The 19,270-nt window shown below is 38.3% G+C and overlaps 2 protein-coding genes across 3 annotated transcripts in view; one reads left to right on the forward strand and one right to left on the reverse strand.

The window, feature by feature from the left end:
- Positions 1 to 19,270, forward strand: part of LOC128240553 (bifunctional 3'-5' exonuclease/ATP-dependent helicase WRN-like) — a 31,704-nt gene that overhangs the window by 10,780 nt on the left and 1,654 nt on the right. The window contains exons 9-24 of one of the 2 annotated variants that reach the window (XM_052957228.1): positions 7,032 to 7,138; positions 8,425 to 8,585; positions 8,895 to 9,059; positions 10,444 to 10,552; positions 11,127 to 11,228; positions 13,688 to 13,768; positions 13,936 to 14,065; positions 14,261 to 14,367; positions 14,698 to 14,764; positions 15,088 to 15,248; positions 15,398 to 15,563; positions 16,518 to 16,630; positions 17,200 to 17,350; positions 17,660 to 17,749; positions 18,185 to 18,347; positions 18,465 to 18,661. In XM_052957228.1, the coding sequence (XP_052813188.1) occupies positions 7,032 to 7,138; positions 8,425 to 8,585; positions 8,895 to 9,059; positions 10,444 to 10,552; positions 11,127 to 11,228; positions 13,688 to 13,768; positions 13,936 to 14,065; positions 14,261 to 14,367; positions 14,698 to 14,764; positions 15,088 to 15,248; positions 15,398 to 15,563; positions 16,518 to 16,630; positions 17,200 to 17,350; positions 17,660 to 17,749; positions 18,185 to 18,347; positions 18,465 to 18,661 (2,070 nt within the window). The remainder of the gene's footprint in view (positions 1 to 7,031; positions 7,139 to 8,424; positions 8,586 to 8,894; positions 9,060 to 10,443; positions 10,553 to 11,126; positions 11,229 to 13,687; positions 13,769 to 13,935; positions 14,066 to 14,260; positions 14,368 to 14,697; positions 14,765 to 15,087; positions 15,249 to 15,397; positions 15,564 to 16,517; positions 16,631 to 17,199; positions 17,351 to 17,659; positions 17,750 to 18,184; positions 18,348 to 18,464; positions 18,662 to 19,270) is intronic. The other variant, XM_052957237.1, reaches the window with a different exon arrangement.
- Positions 1,057 to 18,991, reverse strand: LOC128240563 (uncharacterized). Its single transcript, XM_052957249.1, has 3 exons — positions 18,815 to 18,991; positions 2,531 to 2,606; positions 1,057 to 1,292 (listed from the first exon to the last, which is right to left on the reverse strand). Exons 1-3 carry the CDS (start codon positions 18,877 to 18,879, stop codon positions 1,107 to 1,109), a joined length of 327 nt encoding a protein of 108 aa, XP_052813209.1. The 5' UTR covers positions 18,880 to 18,991; the 3' UTR covers positions 1,057 to 1,106.

The raw sequence follows: 19,270 nt of genomic DNA on the forward strand, positions 1-19,270 counted from the left end.
ATATTAGCTTTGTAATCTCTTTATTACAACGTAGACTATAATGTATGTACTTTGTAAATGTTTATTTGAAGGTAGGAAACAATTCTGGACAAAATAATGTTCGGACGTTACTGTTGACAGTTTGACCAAAATTCTGTTTGGACGTTACTATTGACATAGGGCATTGGATTAACGCACCATATATATTAAAAACCAACAAATTACATGCCCTATGGGTAAGAGGTACCTAAAATGCATGAGAGAGAGAGAGAGAGAGAGGAGAGAGAGACACCTGACGACGGTACTACTGACCTTTATATGAACCCGGTTGGAAACATGTTATGACAATTATCAAGGTCACATGTTCTCTTGGGTGGACACAAAATAAAAGCTTCATAACTTTATTATTTTTCCCTCACCGTTTAAATATATTCTTTTGGTGGGCGAATTGGTGTGCCGCAACGTTATATATATAAAAACACTTCTTGAGTTCGGCATTGGAGAAGTTTGGTAATCTATAGCTCTAGGCTAACAAGTATTTCTCCCTAATAATCAATTGCCAGATAGAGATTATTGTGCAACTTGTCCAGAGTGAACAATAGCAAGTGACAATGACAATGACGTCATTATCTGTGATGACATCATTTTCATTGTTACACATCATTGCTCACCCCGGACAAGTTGCACAGTGATCTCTATCTGGCAAATCGACTATTACCCTCTAGGATGGACCCTGCACACGGACCTGGCCCCAACGTTATAAACGATACTGAAGTATTCACATAACTTTATTTGTTTAACTGAAATCGCCTAAATTATAATAGAAAAAATACCACAACAAATGATTGGTTCTCCCCTGTGATAAAGTCAAAGTCTAATTTAACTTAAAAATCTGAACACGGTTTGAACTCTTCTGGATGTCAAGAACAGGGTTCTCCCATACATGTGATAAGTCAAAGTCTAATTTAACTTAAAAATCTGACCATGGTTTGAACTCTTCAGGATGTCAAGAACAGGGTACTCCCCTGTGATAAAGTCAAAGTCTAATTTAACTTAAAAAATCTGAACACAGTTTGAACTCTTCTGGATGTCAAGAACAGGGTTCTCCCCTGTGATAAAGTCAAAGTCTAATTTAACTTAAAAATCTGAACATGGTTTGAACTCTTCTGGATGTCAAGAACAGGGTTATCAAGGTGGCGAGTAACTGATGAATGATGCTCCCAGCTGACATCTTCAACTGTTGGCCATTTAAATCCACCTCTGGCAGCTTCCATGTAGCGAAACAACACTTCATCCTCCTGGACATCAATAACCTGAAGTCAGATGAAGACATTGGATGAATAATTAGTCAGATTGACACATTTAATCATTACAAATCAGTAATTTAGTGTACTTAATGCTCATTTTTATCATCATCATCATTATCTATAGATGTAAAAGTAATAAAAGGCACTAGAGTGCAGGGGCTGTATTCACAAAGCTTTTTAGGAAAGACATTGGACGTAAGTGAAAATTTCAAATGCAGATTTCTAATTCATTTTCAGTTATACTTCAATGAAACTTGTCATGAAAAGTTTCATTGAAGTTGTATAGTTAGTAATAGAGAAGTCTGCATTTGAAATTTTGACTTAAGTTTAAGATTTTGTGTGAATACAGCTCCTGCACATGTCTTTTAGTACTGTTACAGCAGTTGTAGCATTCTGGTGTGTTTGTTGACAACAATATAAAATAGCTGAATGGAAGAAGGCAGTCATTCATCATCAACTTCTGATTTCATCATCATCAATTGTAAAGCAACACTCATGATATGACTGTTGCACCTGCATGCCTTTATTGGACATTATACCGATCATCATCATCATCATTATCATCAGCATCAGCATCAGCATCAGCATCAGAAAAGCAACAAATGGTATTCAACTAAGGGTGCTGCACCTGTCTGTTAGTATTGTAACAGCATTTGTAGCATTCTGGTTTGTTTGTTGACATCATCATACTATTGTTGAATGAAAAAGGCAGTCACCATGATATCATCATCACCATGGATAGGTAGATCATCATCATCATCATGGATTGTTAGAGCTAAGTATAACTACATGTATCCCTTTATTTACTATAAAAGGTATGTTACATGTACATCATACGACTATGTCTGGATTTAGGTGTTTTATACAATAAATTCATCTTATGATTGGAAAAGAGTTTTGGTGGGTTAAAACAAAATTTACTTCAGAATGGAGTTGATAGGCAGGAAAAACACTGGACATTGTAGGTCATATAGGGCCGATGAGTATGATTATCATGAAAATCAACATGAATGACATCCTGTCCAATGAAGCGGTATTCGGAAACTAATAGAGCCCGCCCTCCGGCCGGATCGAACACGGGACCTACCGCCTCCTATCAATGTTTGTGAATCCAAGAATAAATAGAAAGTTCTGTAACATAACAATGTTTCAAACACAAACATATAATGTGAACAATAACTATTAACAAGAACAAAATAAAGAATTCGTTCAAAGCAAGCGACAACTTTGTTTTAAGTGTATACCTCTGCTACAAACAGTTTTCTGTTTTTACTGCATGGCAAGGCAACTTCCACGAATCCACCCAAGTTGAAATTCAACCTGTATATATATATATATATAATTATTTATAATATGGACAGACTGAGACAATTGAATGAGACAATATGAGACAGCGTTTTTCGACGTCATATCAACACGGATCAGTCGTCAATAAGCTTACGACACTAATATCATGTCAAATTTAACGTCCGTACACAAATGTTGTTATTTATATGAATTCTGTTTTATTCAACTTAAATGTTTCATGTGCAATCATATTTCTTAAATAAACATACGTATTATTCATTCATACAAGTTTTAGCACAAGATTGTTTATAGATATAATCAAAATCTATTTGGACGTTATGTAGAACACATTGACATACAGTTTAGGTGTAGAAGTAACGTCCATACATGAAAACAGTTTTATTCCTCTATAATATTACTTCGGATCTGGTTTGTCTCATTTACTTGATCATCAAATCAAATGTAACACATCTTGCAAGTAATGAAACAATATTCTATCAGAATCATTCGGAATGTAGATCTGTATGTACAGATGTTATGGGTTGACGTAACAAAAAACCAAAAAATCATTGTCCAAAATAACGTCTGTGATATTCAAGTGTTTCATGTACTTCAACGACATTCTCTCAATACACTGTCTGTACAGATACATTATGTGAAACATGAAGTGTTTTTTACCAATAAGATGGTGATTGTAAACTATAAAACAATGCAAGAATGATAATATAGTATGTGGACGTTACGTTGGCAGTGCAGACTCAATGCATAGCGTTGTCCACGTGTAACGGGAAAACCAAAATAATGGTCCAAACGTAACGAGCATGCTCAAAACAGACGATAACTATCGGGAGGCCCCCAGTATGCCGAGTGAAAACATCGAAAATCCAACACATTGTCATTTGTCATGTATAAGGAGGTTAATAAATCACCCCAATACATGAATACAGTAGAAACACAATATGACAATCATTTTCGGTTTGTACTATGCCCGTTATGCGCTCAAGAACATGATGGACCGACACCAACTTACCTCATTTGCATCCATGCTAATTTTCGTTGTGTACACCGGGGCCCACAATTGATGACGTAGTACACAACACTGCGTTTCAGAAGTATAACATGTTTATAAAATTACGTAGTTTTGTATTTAATGATAAATAACCGGACGTTATAGGTTGGACCGACACATTAAACTTTGTGAATAAAAGTTAATAGTGGCGTTTCTGATCATCAGATTCAGGTGCAACGCATAAATATCGCGAAACCAGTGTTTCTTCTTGTAAAAGACCGCTCACATCACACAACATTATATGCATGGACGTATCGAGATTCCAATGTTTTCATGCAAAAAAATGGACCGACATAGTAACGTCCTAATGCACTTGTTTATCGGGACAGAAATACAAGAAAACAAACTGATTTAATCAAACTATTTGCGTATTTATACACATACTTTATTGTTGTATTGTTTGTTTCTAATTGCCGTAATTATGAAGCAATATTTACTTTTTTTTACAGTTTGCATGATAGCACTCGAAAATGTCACAAATAACGTCCCCAAGATCGTCGTTTTTTAACAAATATTTAAAGTTTAAAAATTATTCCTAATAAACAGGACATTTTAGTTATCGTTTTCTATATCCTTGATATAAGTTTTGAAAACACAAATGTTATTTATTTATATTCCAAGTATAATTGCAATTTAACAAGCATTTTTATAAAAAAAAAAAAAATATTACTCAATAGCTCAGAAGGACCCAAATAATAAACCAAATCTTTTCATTGTGATTTTATAACCAAATGGCGATCACATGCTGTAGTGTGTGCTGTTCATGAAAATCTCCGGGTTTACAAGATGTGCGTGTTGAGTGTGGGATTTTTTTTTCTTTAATGAAATATTTAATCGATTACATTGATTGTTTGAATTCAAATATATGCACCTTCTAGGTGTTTTCACAGTTTGCAAATTTTTAATTGATATTCAATGGCTTCGCCTTTCTTTATCTTTGATCAGTGTCCATCTTCTTTTATGACCCTAATTTCCAATTAAATCGATAATTGCCATGGGTATATGCTCTAATTGGCATGTTGTACCATTAAAGCGAGTGTCATAAACGTGCGACGTAGTAGACGAAAATCATGTTCGCAAGGTGTGGAGATTAAACAAACGATTTAGGATGATCGCTGTTTTGGATTCTTTTTCAAAAATGAAAAACCACGAATTTAAGTACCCACGAAAATGTAAATTTCAGAAAACCACGAAATTTCATGCCAACGAATATAAATGATTTCACAGTATTATGATATGTTGTAATTGGAAGGCAATGATTATGTAGGGTCATATTTATAAGGCAATGATTATGAAGGGTCACATTTTTAAGACAATGATTATGTAGGGTCACATTTATAAGGCAATGATTATGTAGGGTCACATTTATAAAGCAATGATTATGAAGGGTCACATTTATAAGGCAATGATTATGTAGGGTCACATTTATAAGGCAATGATTATGTAGGGTCACATTTATAAAGCAATGATTATGAAGGGTCACATTTATAAGGCAATGATTATGTAGGGTCACATTTATAAGGCAATGATTATGTAGGGTCACATTTATAAGGCAATGATTATGAAGGGTCACATTTTTAAGACAATGATTTTGTAGGGTCACATTTTTTTAGACAATGATTATGTAGGGTCATATTTTTAAGACAATGATTATGAAGGGTCGCATTTTTAAGACAATGATTATGTAGGGTCACATTTTTAAGACAATGATTATGAAGGGTCACATTTTTAAGACAATGATTATGTAGGGTCACATTTTTAAGACAATGATTATGAAGGGTCACATTTTTAAGACAGTGATTATGTAGGGTCATATTTTTAAGACAATGATTATGAAGGGTCACATTTTTAGCTTGACTATTCGAAGAATAGGTGGGCTATACTACTCGCCCCAGCGTCGGCGTCAGCGTCCGGTTCAAGTTTTAGGGCAAGTTGGGTTTCACTTATAAGTCCAATACCCTACATTCAATTGACTTAATACTTCACACAGATGTTCAGAGCCATCACATAATGAGTTAGATAACTCCATATTATCTTTTATACAAGTTATGGCCCCTGATTGACTATGGAACTTGGGTTAAAGTTTTAGGGCAGGTTGGGATATTGTTTAGTAACTTCTATACCCTTCATTCAATTGACTTAATACTTCACACAATTGTTCAGGACCATCACCCAATGAGGTTACATAACTCCATATCCTTAATACAAGTTATGGCCCCTGATTGACTTAGGTTAAAGTTTTAGGCAAGTAAAAGTTAAGGGCAAGTTGGGATTTTAATAAAAAAAACTTCTATACCGTTCATTAAATCATACATGCCATATCCCCCGGTGGGGGGAAAAATCCCCCGGAATTTCGACCCATCCCCTGGTCCCCCGCCGGGGGATCCATATCCCCTGGGATAAAAAAAAAAAAACTTGCTTAAGGTTGGCAGTAGAAAGCATCAATAATATTATGAGTGTGAAATTCCATGAAGGACCATGATGACTAAGTCCAAAAATTATTGTTATTTGAGTGTGTTTCTGTATTAATTTTTATATTATAAATGCAGATATTGCGCAAATTTTCGTCGCGTAAAAATCCCCTGGTGCAATATCAAAATCCCCTGGAATTCAAACCAAAATCCCCTGGGAAGCTTCTCAGAAATATGGCATGTATGATTAAATGCACTTAATAAAATTCAAAATTATTTACGACCATCTAACAACAAGAAACATAACTCCGTTTTAAGCCTAAATACAAATTATGGCCCTTGAATTTTTTTAATTTTTTTTTTTTTTTTTTTTTTTTTCATTTTCTTTGAAAGGCATATTGTTTTAAGCCTAAATACAAATTATGGCCCTTGAATTTTTTTTATTTTTTTTATTTCCTTTGAAAGCAAATTTGTATATTCTTAACCACATTTTCATAATGGTAAATCAAGTTATTTGAATGACTTGCGTCATTGTTTGGGCGGGCTGATGGGACGGCAGCATCAAAGTACCTTATGTAGCGAATAATTTTAGTAAGGTTTGACATAGAGACCAAACTTGGTATTATTACATCGTTATTGTATTCTAAGACAAAGCGGCGTAGTCGAGCAACGGTTTGACATAGAGACCAAACTTGGTATTATTACATCGTTATTGTATTCTAAGACAAAGCGGCTTAGTCTTACGACGGCTCTTGTTAAGACAATGATTAAATATGTAGGGTCATATTCATTAGGCAATGATTATGAAGGGTCACATTTGTAAGACAATGATTATGTAGGGTCACATTTTTAAGACTTTCATGATGGTGACAACATCTATAATATAAAGAAAACATGTTGTTTGTACTCTTTGATTGTTGTTTCATGTGTTACATTTCCTGATACTGTATTTAAGTCAATATGAATATTTACATGCAGGTTCCAATCATGGCGCTTACAGCTACAGCCACACCCGAGGTTCGATTGGACATCTGTAGAAGTCTTAAGCTGAAAAACCCCATGGTCACATGTTCTGGATTTGACAGGTAAACCCCATGGTCACATTCTGGATTTGACAGGTAAACACTGTAAACACCATGGTCACATGTTCTGGATTTGACAGGTAAACCCCATGGTCACATGTTCTGGATTTGACAGGTAAACACTGTAAACCCCATGGTCACATGTTCTGGATTTGACAGGTAAACCCCATGGTCACATGTTCTGGATTTGACAGGTAAACACTGTAAACCCCATGGCCACATGTTCTGGATTTGACAGGTAAACCCCATAGTCACATGTTCTGGGTTTGACAGGTAAACCCCATGGTCACATGTTCTGGGTTTGACAGGTAAACACTGTAAACCCCATGGCCACATGTTCTGGATTTGACAGGTAAACACTGTAAACCCCATGGTCACATGTTCTGGATTTGACAGGTAAACACTGTAAACCCCATGGTCACATGTTCTGGATTTTACAGGTAAACACTGTAAACCCCATGGTCACATGTTCTGGATTTGATAGGTGAACCCCATGGTTACTGCTTCTGGATTTGATAGGTAAAACCCTTGGTCACATGTTCTGGATTTGACAGGTAAACACTGTAAACCCCATGGTCACATGTTCTGGATTTGACAGGTAAACCCCATGGTCACATGTTCTGGATTTGACAGGTAAACACTGTAAACCCCATAGTCACATGTTCTGGATTTGACAGGTAAACCCTATAGTCACATGTTCTGGATTTGACAGGTAAACACTGTTAACCCCATGGTCACATGTTCTGGATTTAACAAGTAAACACTGTAAACCCCATAGTCACATGTTCTAAATTTGACAGGTAAACCCAATGGTCGCATGTTCTAGATTTGACAGGTAAACACTGTAAACTCCATGGTCACATGTTCTGGATTTTACAGGTAAACACTGTAAACCCCATGGTCACATGTTCTGGATTTGATAGGTGAACCCCATGGTCACATGTTCTGGATTTGATAGGTGAACCCCATGGTTACTGCTTCTGGATTTGATAGGTAAAACCCTTGGTCACATGTTCCGGATTTGACAGGTAAACACTGTAAACCCCATGGTCACTTGTTCTGGATTCGACAGGTAAATCCAGCGGTCATATGTTCTTGATTCGACAGGTAAACCCCATGGTCACATGTTCTTGATTTGACGCTTAAACCCCATGGTCATATGCTCTGGATTTGACAGGTTAACCCAATGATAACATGTTTATATCTGAAAGTTAGAATTATGTAGTTAATATGTGATATATTTCAGAATTTCTCTCTATTCTAACTCAAACCCTACCATTCTATTCCAGACCCAACCTGTTTCTGACAGTGAACCAGAAGTGTGGTGACGTGAAGCACGACCTGACAACACGTATGGAACAAGACGGGAACAAGCACAGGTTTCCTGGGCCCACCATCATCTACTGCCCTACGAAGAAAGACACTGACATGGTGGCCAATGTCGTTAAAGGTTATTAATTTCAGTTGTTTAAGGAGCCCTGAAATATTTTACCAGTGTCAGACTTATGGGCTTCAGATAATTTCATCCCCTGTCTTCTTGAATCTGTCAGCCACATTATCAATAAGGTGATCAGAATTATGTCAATTGAAACACAAAGCAAGACCATCTGAATTCTCTATACAGACATGTTCATGTTTATGAGAAGGACCTGAAAAGTATGTCGAATGTTTACATCAACCAGAATGTACAAATGTGGTCTGAGTAACTGTGTTAGAACTTGGCTATATATAAAACTTTCATTTAAATCTTGTCTCCCAGGTATGAAGGTGCCCTGCCTGCCCTACCACGCGGGACTGACCCCAAAAGCTCGAAAAGAGGCGCACAAGAAGTTTGTCAATGACGAGATACAGGTTGTCGTGGCAACAGTGGCTTTCGGTATGGGCATCGACAAACCAGACTGTAGGATGGTCATTCACTACGGAGGTGGGTAAACTCTATGCTGGAGTTCAGAGGTATGTTTGCAGGGGTGTAGAAATGGGCCGGGAGCCGGTAAAATAACCCGGTTACTTTAGCATCTCCACCCGGCTAATTTCCCCGCATCAACAAAAATAAAATCTGTTATTTTTTGTCATGTCTGTTCTGTTTACATCCGTTTTAAACCCTGATTGTTGGTATTGTTTATTTTGCTTTCCGCGCGTTCCGACTACAATACAGCATTAGCTCGATACATGACGTCATTAGTAGCATCCCCCTCTGGGATGTTTTTTAAGTATTAGGTTTGGGTTTCCCAGTAATTCGAATACAATAACATTAGCTCGATACATGACCTTATTAGTCGCATCCCCCTCTGCGGATGTTTTGAAATTAATGATTTGCGAAGCAATGGAGGGTGAAATAAATATTTTTTTCCAGACACAAAAACGCGTAGTAAGTATGCAACATGAGCGTGTCTGGCCCTCTGTTAGTATAGGACGTGTATAGACACGCTCATGTTGCATACTTACGCAACAGTAAATTTTATATACGCATGTTAACCAGGTGTAAACAAAATGAACAAGCTTGCGGTGATGTCATTGCTAAAAATAATCCATTATTTTGATGAATTTTACATGTACGTTGGGTGATTTAATTCAGTACGCTTTAAATGTCACAAAGTGTCCAGATATTTCTTTTGGTTATTAAAATGGAATAAGTTAGCTGCAGGTGAAATATCTAAAACCACAGAAAATGAAGTTAGATGTTTAATTTTCAGAGGTTAATAGTGATTCAGTGGCTGAAAGTATATAATTGGTAGAGAAGAAATTACATATATTATTAGGAGGGAATAGCTAGCAAATGTCAAGGCATGTGGTTTGGAATGTTATAATATTATCCTGAATCTGAATTTGACAGTAGTTTTGTTCATTAGTTAGCCCTCACTGGTGGGTGAGAAGATAGTACTCAGTTTCAGTATCATATTATAGTACATTTTTGTTAAGGTTCCCTGTTACAAAATAAACATGCACCAGAAGACTAGAATGTTTGGTTAAAAAGGCTTAAATTCATCCCACAAGGGGCGTTGCCCCTTGACCCTAACAGGGGGAGGACACCCAGACCCCCCGCCTACTTTTAGGATATTCCCTGCTACTTGAATTAATTTCTACACCCCTGTGTTTGTTGGATATTTATAACAACATGAATGGACAGTTGAAGTAAGTTAAAAGCTTGGTGGCCTGGGCATTGATGTAGGAGTTGATCAATCACTGAACATGAAGAATGGTCCCAGAGGACATATAGTTGAAATGTGAAGTATCATTTGTGCACCTATTGTATAGACTGTTAAATTCTGTTTTAGCTCAGCTTTAACATTGCCATATTTGTTTTCTAGCCCCAAAGGACATTGAGTCGTACTATCAGGAGGTTGGGCGGGCAGGGAGGGATGGTTTGCCTAGTGAGTGCCATACCTTCTACACCAACAAGGACTTCAACACTGCCAGGTATGTGGGGGGTAGAGGATGAGGGGGTGGGGGCCTGAAATACAGAAAAGCTAGCAGATGTTGGGGGGGGGGGAGTATAGGTTTGCCTAGGGGATGTCAGACCTTCTTCACCAGACATGACAAGTTTGTGGTGGGTAAAGGGTGAAATTGTGTTAGTGCTGTCAAGGGGTTGGGCGGGTTGGGAGGGACAGTTTGCTTAGTGTATTTTACACCTTCTTTACCTGAGTTTAATGGTGCCTTCACCTTTAGAACCAAGCAATGTCCTACAAAATGTTTTAGTTCTTGAATTTTCATTTCCTGAAGAAAAAAATCCACAATTTACACACAGATTGTGTGGGCCCTTTCCTCTAACCAGAAGGAGTTCCCTGTGTTGTTCAAATTTCGTAATGGTTTAATCTTTGATAATTGTCATAATCAATCAGGTCTTCAATTCAAAACCCAAACCATGCAAAACATTCAATTTACCATTACCTTCCATCTAAAACCATAGCAAATGGACAAAAACCAATATATCCCAAGGAGAGACTTTAAGGAAGTCTAGCTATCTTAAGTCAAAGGTTGTTGTATTATCCAGGTTTCTGCTGAAGGACATCCAGAATGTGAAGTTCAAGCAACACAAGTTGAACATGCTCACCAAAATGACCCAGTATCTGAGTGCCTCCACGTGCAGGAGACGGTGAGTTGAACATGCTCACCAAAATGACCCAGTATCTGAGTGCCTCCACGTGTAGGAGACGGTGAGTTGAACATGCTCACCAAAATGACCCAGTATCTGAGTGCCTCCACATGCAGGAGACAGTGAGTTGAACATGCTCACCAAAATGACCCAGTATCTGAGTGCCTCCACATGCAGGAGACGGTGAGTTGAACATGCTCACCAAAATGACCCAGTATCTGAGTGCCTCCACATGCAGGAGACGGTGAGTTGAACATGCTCACCAAAATGACCCAGTATCTGAGTGCCTCCACGTGCAGGAGACGGTGAGTTGAACATGCTCACCAAAATGACCCAGTATCTGAGTGCCTCCACATGCAGGAGACGGTGAGTTGAACATGCTCATCAAAATGACCCAGTATCTGAGTGCCTCCACGTGCAGGAGACGGTGAGTTGAACATGCTCATCAAAATGACCCAGTATCTGAGTGCCTCCACGTGCAGGAGACGGTGAGTTGAACATGCTCACCAAAATGACCCAGTATCTGAGTGCCTCCACATGCAGGAGACGGTGAGTTGAACATGCTCATCAAAATGACCCAGTATCTGAGTGCCTCCACGTGCAGGAGACGGTGAGTTGAACATGCTCACCAAAATGACCCAGTATCTGAGTGCCTCCACGTGCAGGAGACGGTGAGTTGAACATGCTCATCAAAATGACCCAGTATCTGAGTGCCTCCACATGCAGGAGACGGTGAGTTGAACATGCTCATCAAAATGACCCAGTATCTGAGTGCCTCCACGTGCAGGAGACGGTGAGTTGAACATGCTCACCAAAATGACCCAGTATCTGAGTGCCTCCACATGCAGGCGACGGTGAGTTGAACATGCTCACCAAAATACCCAGTATCTGAGTGCCTCCACATGCAGGAGACGGTGAGTTGAACATGCTCACCAAAATGACCCAGTATCTGAGTGCCTCCACGTGCAGGAGACGGTGAGTTGAACATGCTCACCAAAATGACCCAGTATCTGAGTGCCTCCACGTGCAGGAGACGGTGAGTTGAACATGCTCACCAAAATACCCAGTATCTGAGTGCCTCCACATGCAGGAGACGGTGAGTTGAACATGCTCACCAAAATGACCCAGTATCTGAGTGCCTCCACATGCAGGAGACGGTGAGTTGAACATGCTCACCAAAATGACCCAGTATCTGAGTGCCTCCACATGCAGGAGACGGTGAGTTGAACATGCTCACCAAAATGACCCAGTATCTGAGTGCCTCCACATGCAGGAGACGGTGAGTTGAACATGCTCACCAAAATGACCCAGTATCTGAGTGCCTCCACGTGCAGGAGACGGTGAGTTGAACATGCTCACCAAAATGACCCAGTATCTGAGTGCCTCCACATGCAGGAGACGGTGAGTTGAACATGCTCACCAAAATGACCCAGTATCTGAGTGCCTCCACCTGCAGGAGACGGTGAGTTGAACATGCTCACCAAAATGACCCAGTATCTGAGTGCCTCCACGTGCAGGAGACGGTGAGTTGAACATGCTCACCAAAATGACCCAGTATCTGAGTGCCTCCACATGCAGGAGACGGTGAGTTGAACATGCTCACCAAAATGACCCAGTATCTGAGTGCCTCCACATGCAGGAGACGGTGAGTTGAACATGCTCACCAAAATGACCCAGTATCTGAGTGCCTCCACATGCAGGAGACGGTGAGTTGAACATGCTCACCAAAATGACCCAGTATCTGAGTGCCTCCACATGCAGGCGACGGTGAGTTGAACATGCTCACCAAAATGACCCAGTATCTGAGTGCCTCCACATGCAGGAGACGGTGAGTTGAACATGCTCACCAAAATGACCCAGTATCTGAGTGCCTCCACATGCAGGCGACGGTGAGTTGAACATGCTCACCAAAATGACCCAGTATCTGAGTACCTCCACATGCAGGAGACGGTGAGTTGAACATTCTGTAGTTGGTAAAAAACAGCCGCCCAGTTAGTTCAGTTGGTTAGTGCTCTGTGCTTGTGTTCTGTTGGTCATGGTTTCAACCTCACACTGGGTGCCCTTTTCCTCATAGGTTTACTTTATTGTTGACCACAATGACCTGGTATCCGAGTGTCAGATGATGCATGTAAAGAAGTGGTTTTGCACAAGATAACAGAAACTATTGAGTATCCACTTGATTTTTGAAAACAAAGTATTTAAAGAAAACACTTTTAATCATTATTTTTATTACATAATTATTCATTTAGGAAGAGTTGAGAGCATTGACAAGGACATTGGTCACTATTTATTTGAATCTGCCTATCGTAAATATGAAACTACGACCAGAACTATGATCTGGGTCCAGTATCAAGGATTTAGGATTTATCAGTGATCAGAATACTAAGATAAACTCCAGCTATTGGATGCATTCCTCTATAATGTCCTCACATCTCACAGTTCTACTCATTCTCCTACAGGATCCTGCTGTCTCATTTTGACAGTAAAAACTTGGAGCAGGTCGGAGGCACCGCCAACTGCTGTGATAACTGCAGGAAAAAGTATGTATAAAACAGACTCAGAAAAGTATTTTCATCAAGGAATAAAAAAAATCATCTTTTTTTCATTTCTTTTTTTCAAAATAGATTTGTAAATAATGGTTAAAACATTCAGTAGATAGATAGGTAAACCAGGATTCAGCGTGCACCATTAAATTCTATGCTTGCAGTATAGAGAATAGTCGACAGAAGAGCTATTATGACTCCAAGAATTGGTCATCCGTCGTGTCCGGTGTTACATCAAAGACAGAACCTCGGGACTATGGAAAGGAGGCGGCGACCTTCTTCTCAGTTGTCAAGGTAAGGGAGACAATACATGCAGTTAAACAATGGAATGGTGTTTTAATATTTTATTTTAGAAAATGTCAGTATTGTCATAGTGCAAATTGTTTAAATTTGATCATATCTCGAAAAACGACTTCCATCCCTTGTTTTCCTGCAAATTCGCTTTTATACAAGTTTAACAGTAAAGGCTGTTTGTTTCCCACCCTACAGGCCTTAAATGGAGGGTTTGGACTGACCATCACGGTGCTTGTACTGATGGGATCCTCCAGCCAGAAGGTGAAACGATGGACCAACAATAAGATCTTTGGCATTGGAAGGTATGGGGACATATATTATATAGTACATAAAAAGCTTCACATGAGGTTGACAGATTATATATACATGTATTTGTTTTCCTGTGCAATACAATTTGAATTCTCAAATGATTCTTGAATTCATAAGTACTATAAATTGCTGTAGTGTTGAACTCTGCCTTCTGTTTGAACTGTTACTAGAAGTGGAAAAAGTGTTCATATTGGACCAGAAGTAAAGTTATCTCCTGTGTGTGCTCTTCCTTATAGTTACTGTGTGTGCAATACAGAAAGGCCAACTGGTGTCACTGTCTTTTAGAACAGTTACTTCCCTTATAACAATTCCCTACATTACAGTTACAGGAAGGCCGCATGGTGGAAGGCACTGGGTCACTGTCTTGTGGAACAGGGATATCTTGAGGAGGTTAGAGGATATTTTACTTCTTTTTGAAGATCTACTCATTTTAATGAGATTAAACGTAATTGATGCATTAATTTGCTTCATGGTTTTCTTGAAAATCAAAATCTTCTGATGCATTGCTATAATCATTTTGTCTGACCGAATCCATGTTTCCCAAACAGTTGAATCAAATTCACTTTAATCGAACAAGTGCTTTATTTTCAAATTTGTACAGAATTTACAGTTCCATATGAAATCGTGTTATTTTAACAATGCCTTGTAAGTGTTTTGACAATATGTGCTCTACTCAGTACCCACCAACCATTCCATCCCTCCCCCATGTCTAGGTTGCGTGTGGCCAGGGTCTATTCGGTTCCACTATCAATGTCACAGAGAAGGCTATTGATTGGATGGACCATGGAGGACATACAGGGAGCCGGGATCTCAAGTTTGTACCCAACGCGGAACTAGCTGCTGAGGATAAACCTGCTGTCACTGTCGCCATCAGGTAGGGAGAAGTTGGTAACAGGAGAAAGTTTAATTTTTTTATTATTTCATTATTCTATGTTTGCCAATCTTGTCAAATCACAGGATTCATGCCATTCTTAAGAATTACTATACGCCTGTGAAAGCAGTAAGTTATGTCCCCTGTTTCAGACCAAGTATTCCAAGTGTAAATCCACCGTCTCGCCCCGGGCTTTACAAGAGCCACACCTCCCTGATCTCAGCCTCTAAAGTCATGCCTGACCCTGTCGCCGCCATCCGGGCAGCTGCCTTCACCCCACAGAAACCTGCTGTCGATGAACGCACTGCCAAACTGGAGGTCAAACCTTTTTCATTCACTTATGTTTAACTAAGAACATTCATAATTAAACATGGGCTGTAAATTGCTCACCTGAGTGAAAGTTTCATTACTTGCCAGTGCGGAAGACAATATTTAAGTTATAACTATAAACATTTTGTAGCCAAGCCTGCTGTGATAATGTATTTGCTGTAGCTTAAAAAGAAGAGAGTATGTTAAAAGTTTGTCATGGTCATTATTGGACACTATTGAAAATTGTTTACAAAGCTGTTTAAATTGTGTAAAGTGCAATACTTTAGCATCAAAACAAGAAAATGGGTCAAACGTTATGGTCAAGGTTATGAAAGGATTGTTGAATGTTGTAAAAAAATGCTTATGCTCCAAATTGCTGTTGTTTCAAAAAAAGAAAGTAGGTCAAAAGGTAGGGATCAAGTTCACAGAAAGACAATATTGAAATATGTTTTCAAAACTGTACATAAAGCCCAAATTGCATTGCTGTCTAGATTCAAAAGTAGGAACATAAGTCAAGATCAACTAGGGACAGTATTGACATTTTCTTTCAAAACTATTAATTTTCTAAATTTCAATTCTGTAGTTTCAAAGATAGGAATGAAGGTTAAACAGTCATGTCAAGGTCATCAAAGGAAAATATTGTTGTTTGTTTTCAAAACTGTAAACATGGTTCAAGTTATATCTGTAGCTTCAGATGTAAGAAAGTTGGTCAAAAGGTCATGGAATGACTGAAATTTGTTTGCAAAATGTACACTTGATCTCAATGTCTCTGTAGCTTTAAAAATAAAAAAAGTATCTCAAAAGGTCACAATCAAGGTCATCCAAATATCTGTCTTGTTTTCAGGCTGGCTTTATTACCATTCATCTTTTTAGGCTAGCTGGTATGTCTGTCATGTTTACAGACTGGCATGTTTATTCGCCGTACTTTAAGATTAATCTATTTGTGCTCTTTCTCATTTCCAGGCAGACCTGTATACTCTTTTAATCAGGCGTAGAAACGAACTCGCTCAACAGACAGGCTTCACCCCACATTCCATTGCCAGCAATAAAGTTCTATTGGACATGGCAAAAATAAGGTACCAGTACTATAAAGAAGTCAAATTTTGGGAGACAAATATTTATTTAAAATCCGAAATTGTAAATGATAGTGATAGCCTTTCCATTAAATATTGTGTAACTTGATGATTAAGCTTTTGTACCATTGCTTACTTTTTCATATTTTCAACATTCATCAGGTGGAGTTTAGAAATTGAAATAATTAGGGTTAAGTTTTTTTGGCAATAAATGTTGTGTTATAAAAATCAGAGACATATACTAACTAAACCATCACCCATTATTAAGATGATCATATGCCAAAATTGGCTGTAGATAATATACAGGGGAAATGGTAAGAAAATCAGCTAAAAACCCTTATTAATACAGGTACTATGTTTAATGCAGGGGAAAAAACAATTGTCTTGCAAATGTCAATGCTCAAATTGTGTGCAATTGTATTTGAAATATTGGAATAAATATTGTTTAAACCAGAAACCTCATACAATCTATAGTATGCTGGCAATAATTTTAATAATATTCTAAATGGTATAATCTTGGACCATCTGTCGTAAAATTTGGTACATGAATTGTCACATTTGCATATTTCTAGGCCGACCACCAAGCCTGACCTGCTGCGGCTGGAGGATTTCCCCGAAGCTAAGGTGGAGAGGTTTGGGGCATCACTGGTCGAGGTGGTGGCCGAGTTCTGTGCCAGTAATGACCTTTCAACCAACAACTTCCCAAACATCAACATCAGCAAGGTAAGGTCAGATGGGATAAAAGTGCATTAATCTCACAGTTTGAAGTTGATCTTGTGGCTCACTGATCATCTGATCATTTTCATGGAAAAAACTTTACCTGTGTTTAAGTTTACATTATGTCTTGATTATTTTACAAAATTCAAATCTGTGATGATCAATAAAGCAAGATTGTACGTTTTACAAGATCTTATTTGAAGTCAATAAAAATAGCTTATTCAAAATTCAAGTTTTATTTTACGATAAAGAAATTCTAAATAAGTTTATCAAAGTTTCTGACGAAGATTTTATTTATGTTGTTTCGTTATCTAGTCAGGGAGTGAACTTCAGGCCGAGATCTACAACCTGACTGAGACACAGAGGACGTCCTACATCATGTTTGCAGTGCAGAAAAATTCCCTGGTAGGATTCAGTTAGAGTCATTACTCATTTAATGGGAATAACAAACACAATAATGACCTTGTTAGAAAAGAAATGTTTGAAGTATTGTCATTAACTTTGTGTTGTTGGCAGAGTCATCATTGTACAAAATATTGATCCTGGTTTTAATTAAAAAGATATTCAAATGTAACTTGATACACATGTTTCCACTGTCTTTTTGTGCATGTACAGCAAGGCAAATAACATTGACTGTAATATTTGTCCATTTTACGATTAAAAAAAGTCAAGAGCAGCCTTCGTGTTCACTCCGCAGGGCTCTCATTACACCTTTGGTACTTATATTATTTTATGATGAATTTAATAGAAATGTTTGTGGTGTTAACACTGGATATATCTTCTGGTGAAGACTGGATGGCCAGGAACAGAAAGTTGTAAGCTATTTTTGTGTTAATGTAGGAGGAGGTTGCTTCCCGTCGGGGTTTTAAGACGTCCACGATCATGTCACACATGGCCGAGGCTATCAAGGTCGGCTTGCCCGTGGAGATAGAGAGAGTCGGGGTCACACCCAACATACAGGCTCTCGTTACAAGGGCTGTCAGGGGACAAGTTATAAACTCAGGTGAACATTACTCTTGTTTATAACTATTATGACCAGATGTTTTAGATTCTCATTATATTCTATGTAGAAAAAGTTTTTTCTATCTTTGTATAATATGACAGCCACATTTTCTTTCAGAGATTAGTCGTTTAACGAAGATCAAGGACGAGTTGCCGGAGTATGTCGAGTACAACCACATCAAGATTGTGCTGGCCCTGCTGGTGCGCAAGTACGGACAGCGGGTCCTTCCCACGGGGGAGGTATACCTGGAAGGCAGCCAGTCTACAGACATGGGATCACAGTCCCAGGGATCCATTGACTTAGAAGTAAACATTGTAACTAGCCTTCATCATTTCGCCAATAATGATTTCTTAACTGGAACTGAAGTTTGTGCCCTGCTTACAATAATGGGGTTGTAAGCAAATGGCTCGAAACAAAAGCATTTTTAGCTCGCTTATTGGAAGAATAAGGAGAGCTATACTACTCACCCTGGCGTCGTTGGCGGCGGCATCAGCGTCGGCGTTGGCATCACACCTTGGTTAAGGTTTTGCATGTAAGCACCTTTAAGTCATTATCTCAGTAAATACATCAATTATTGCATTCAAACTTTGGATATGTATTCCCAACTATCTTACATACTAAATTAATGAAGTTAGATAACAATTATTTGAATATAATGCAAATAATAGGCCTTTATTATTTGACTTAGAAATTCTAGTTAAGGTTTTGCGTGTAAGTACACATAGGTTAATATCTCAGCAACTACTTGAGGTATTGCATTGATACTTATAACAATGGTACTCAACCATCCAAATTACTAAATTAACCAAGTTAGATAACTCTAGTTTGTATTTAATGCAAAATAATTGCCCTTTATTATTCGACTTAGAAATTTTGGTTAAGGTTTTGCATGTAACCACATTTAAGTCAATATCTCAGCAAAT

Source organism: Mya arenaria, chromosome 1 (assembly GCF_026914265.1).
Source record: "Mya arenaria isolate MELC-2E11 chromosome 1, ASM2691426v1".
Classification (NCBI taxonomy): Eukaryota; Metazoa; Mollusca; class Bivalvia; order Myida; family Myidae; genus Mya; species Mya arenaria.

Excerpts from the sequence above, each read along its gene's own strand:
- LOC128240563 (XM_052957249.1), bottom strand. The coding sequence starts at position 18,879 with ATGCAAAACCTTAACCAAGGTGTGATGCCAACGCCGACGCTGATGCCG. Across the intron at positions 2,607-18,814 it reads CCGCCGCCAACGACGCCAGG|GTTGAATTTCAACTTGGGTG; the intron begins GTGAGTAGTATA and ends ATATATATACAG. Across the intron at positions 1,293-2,530 it reads GAAAACTGTTTGTAGCAGAG|GTTATTGATGTCCAGGAGGA; the intron begins GTATACACTTAA and ends ATCTGACTTCAG.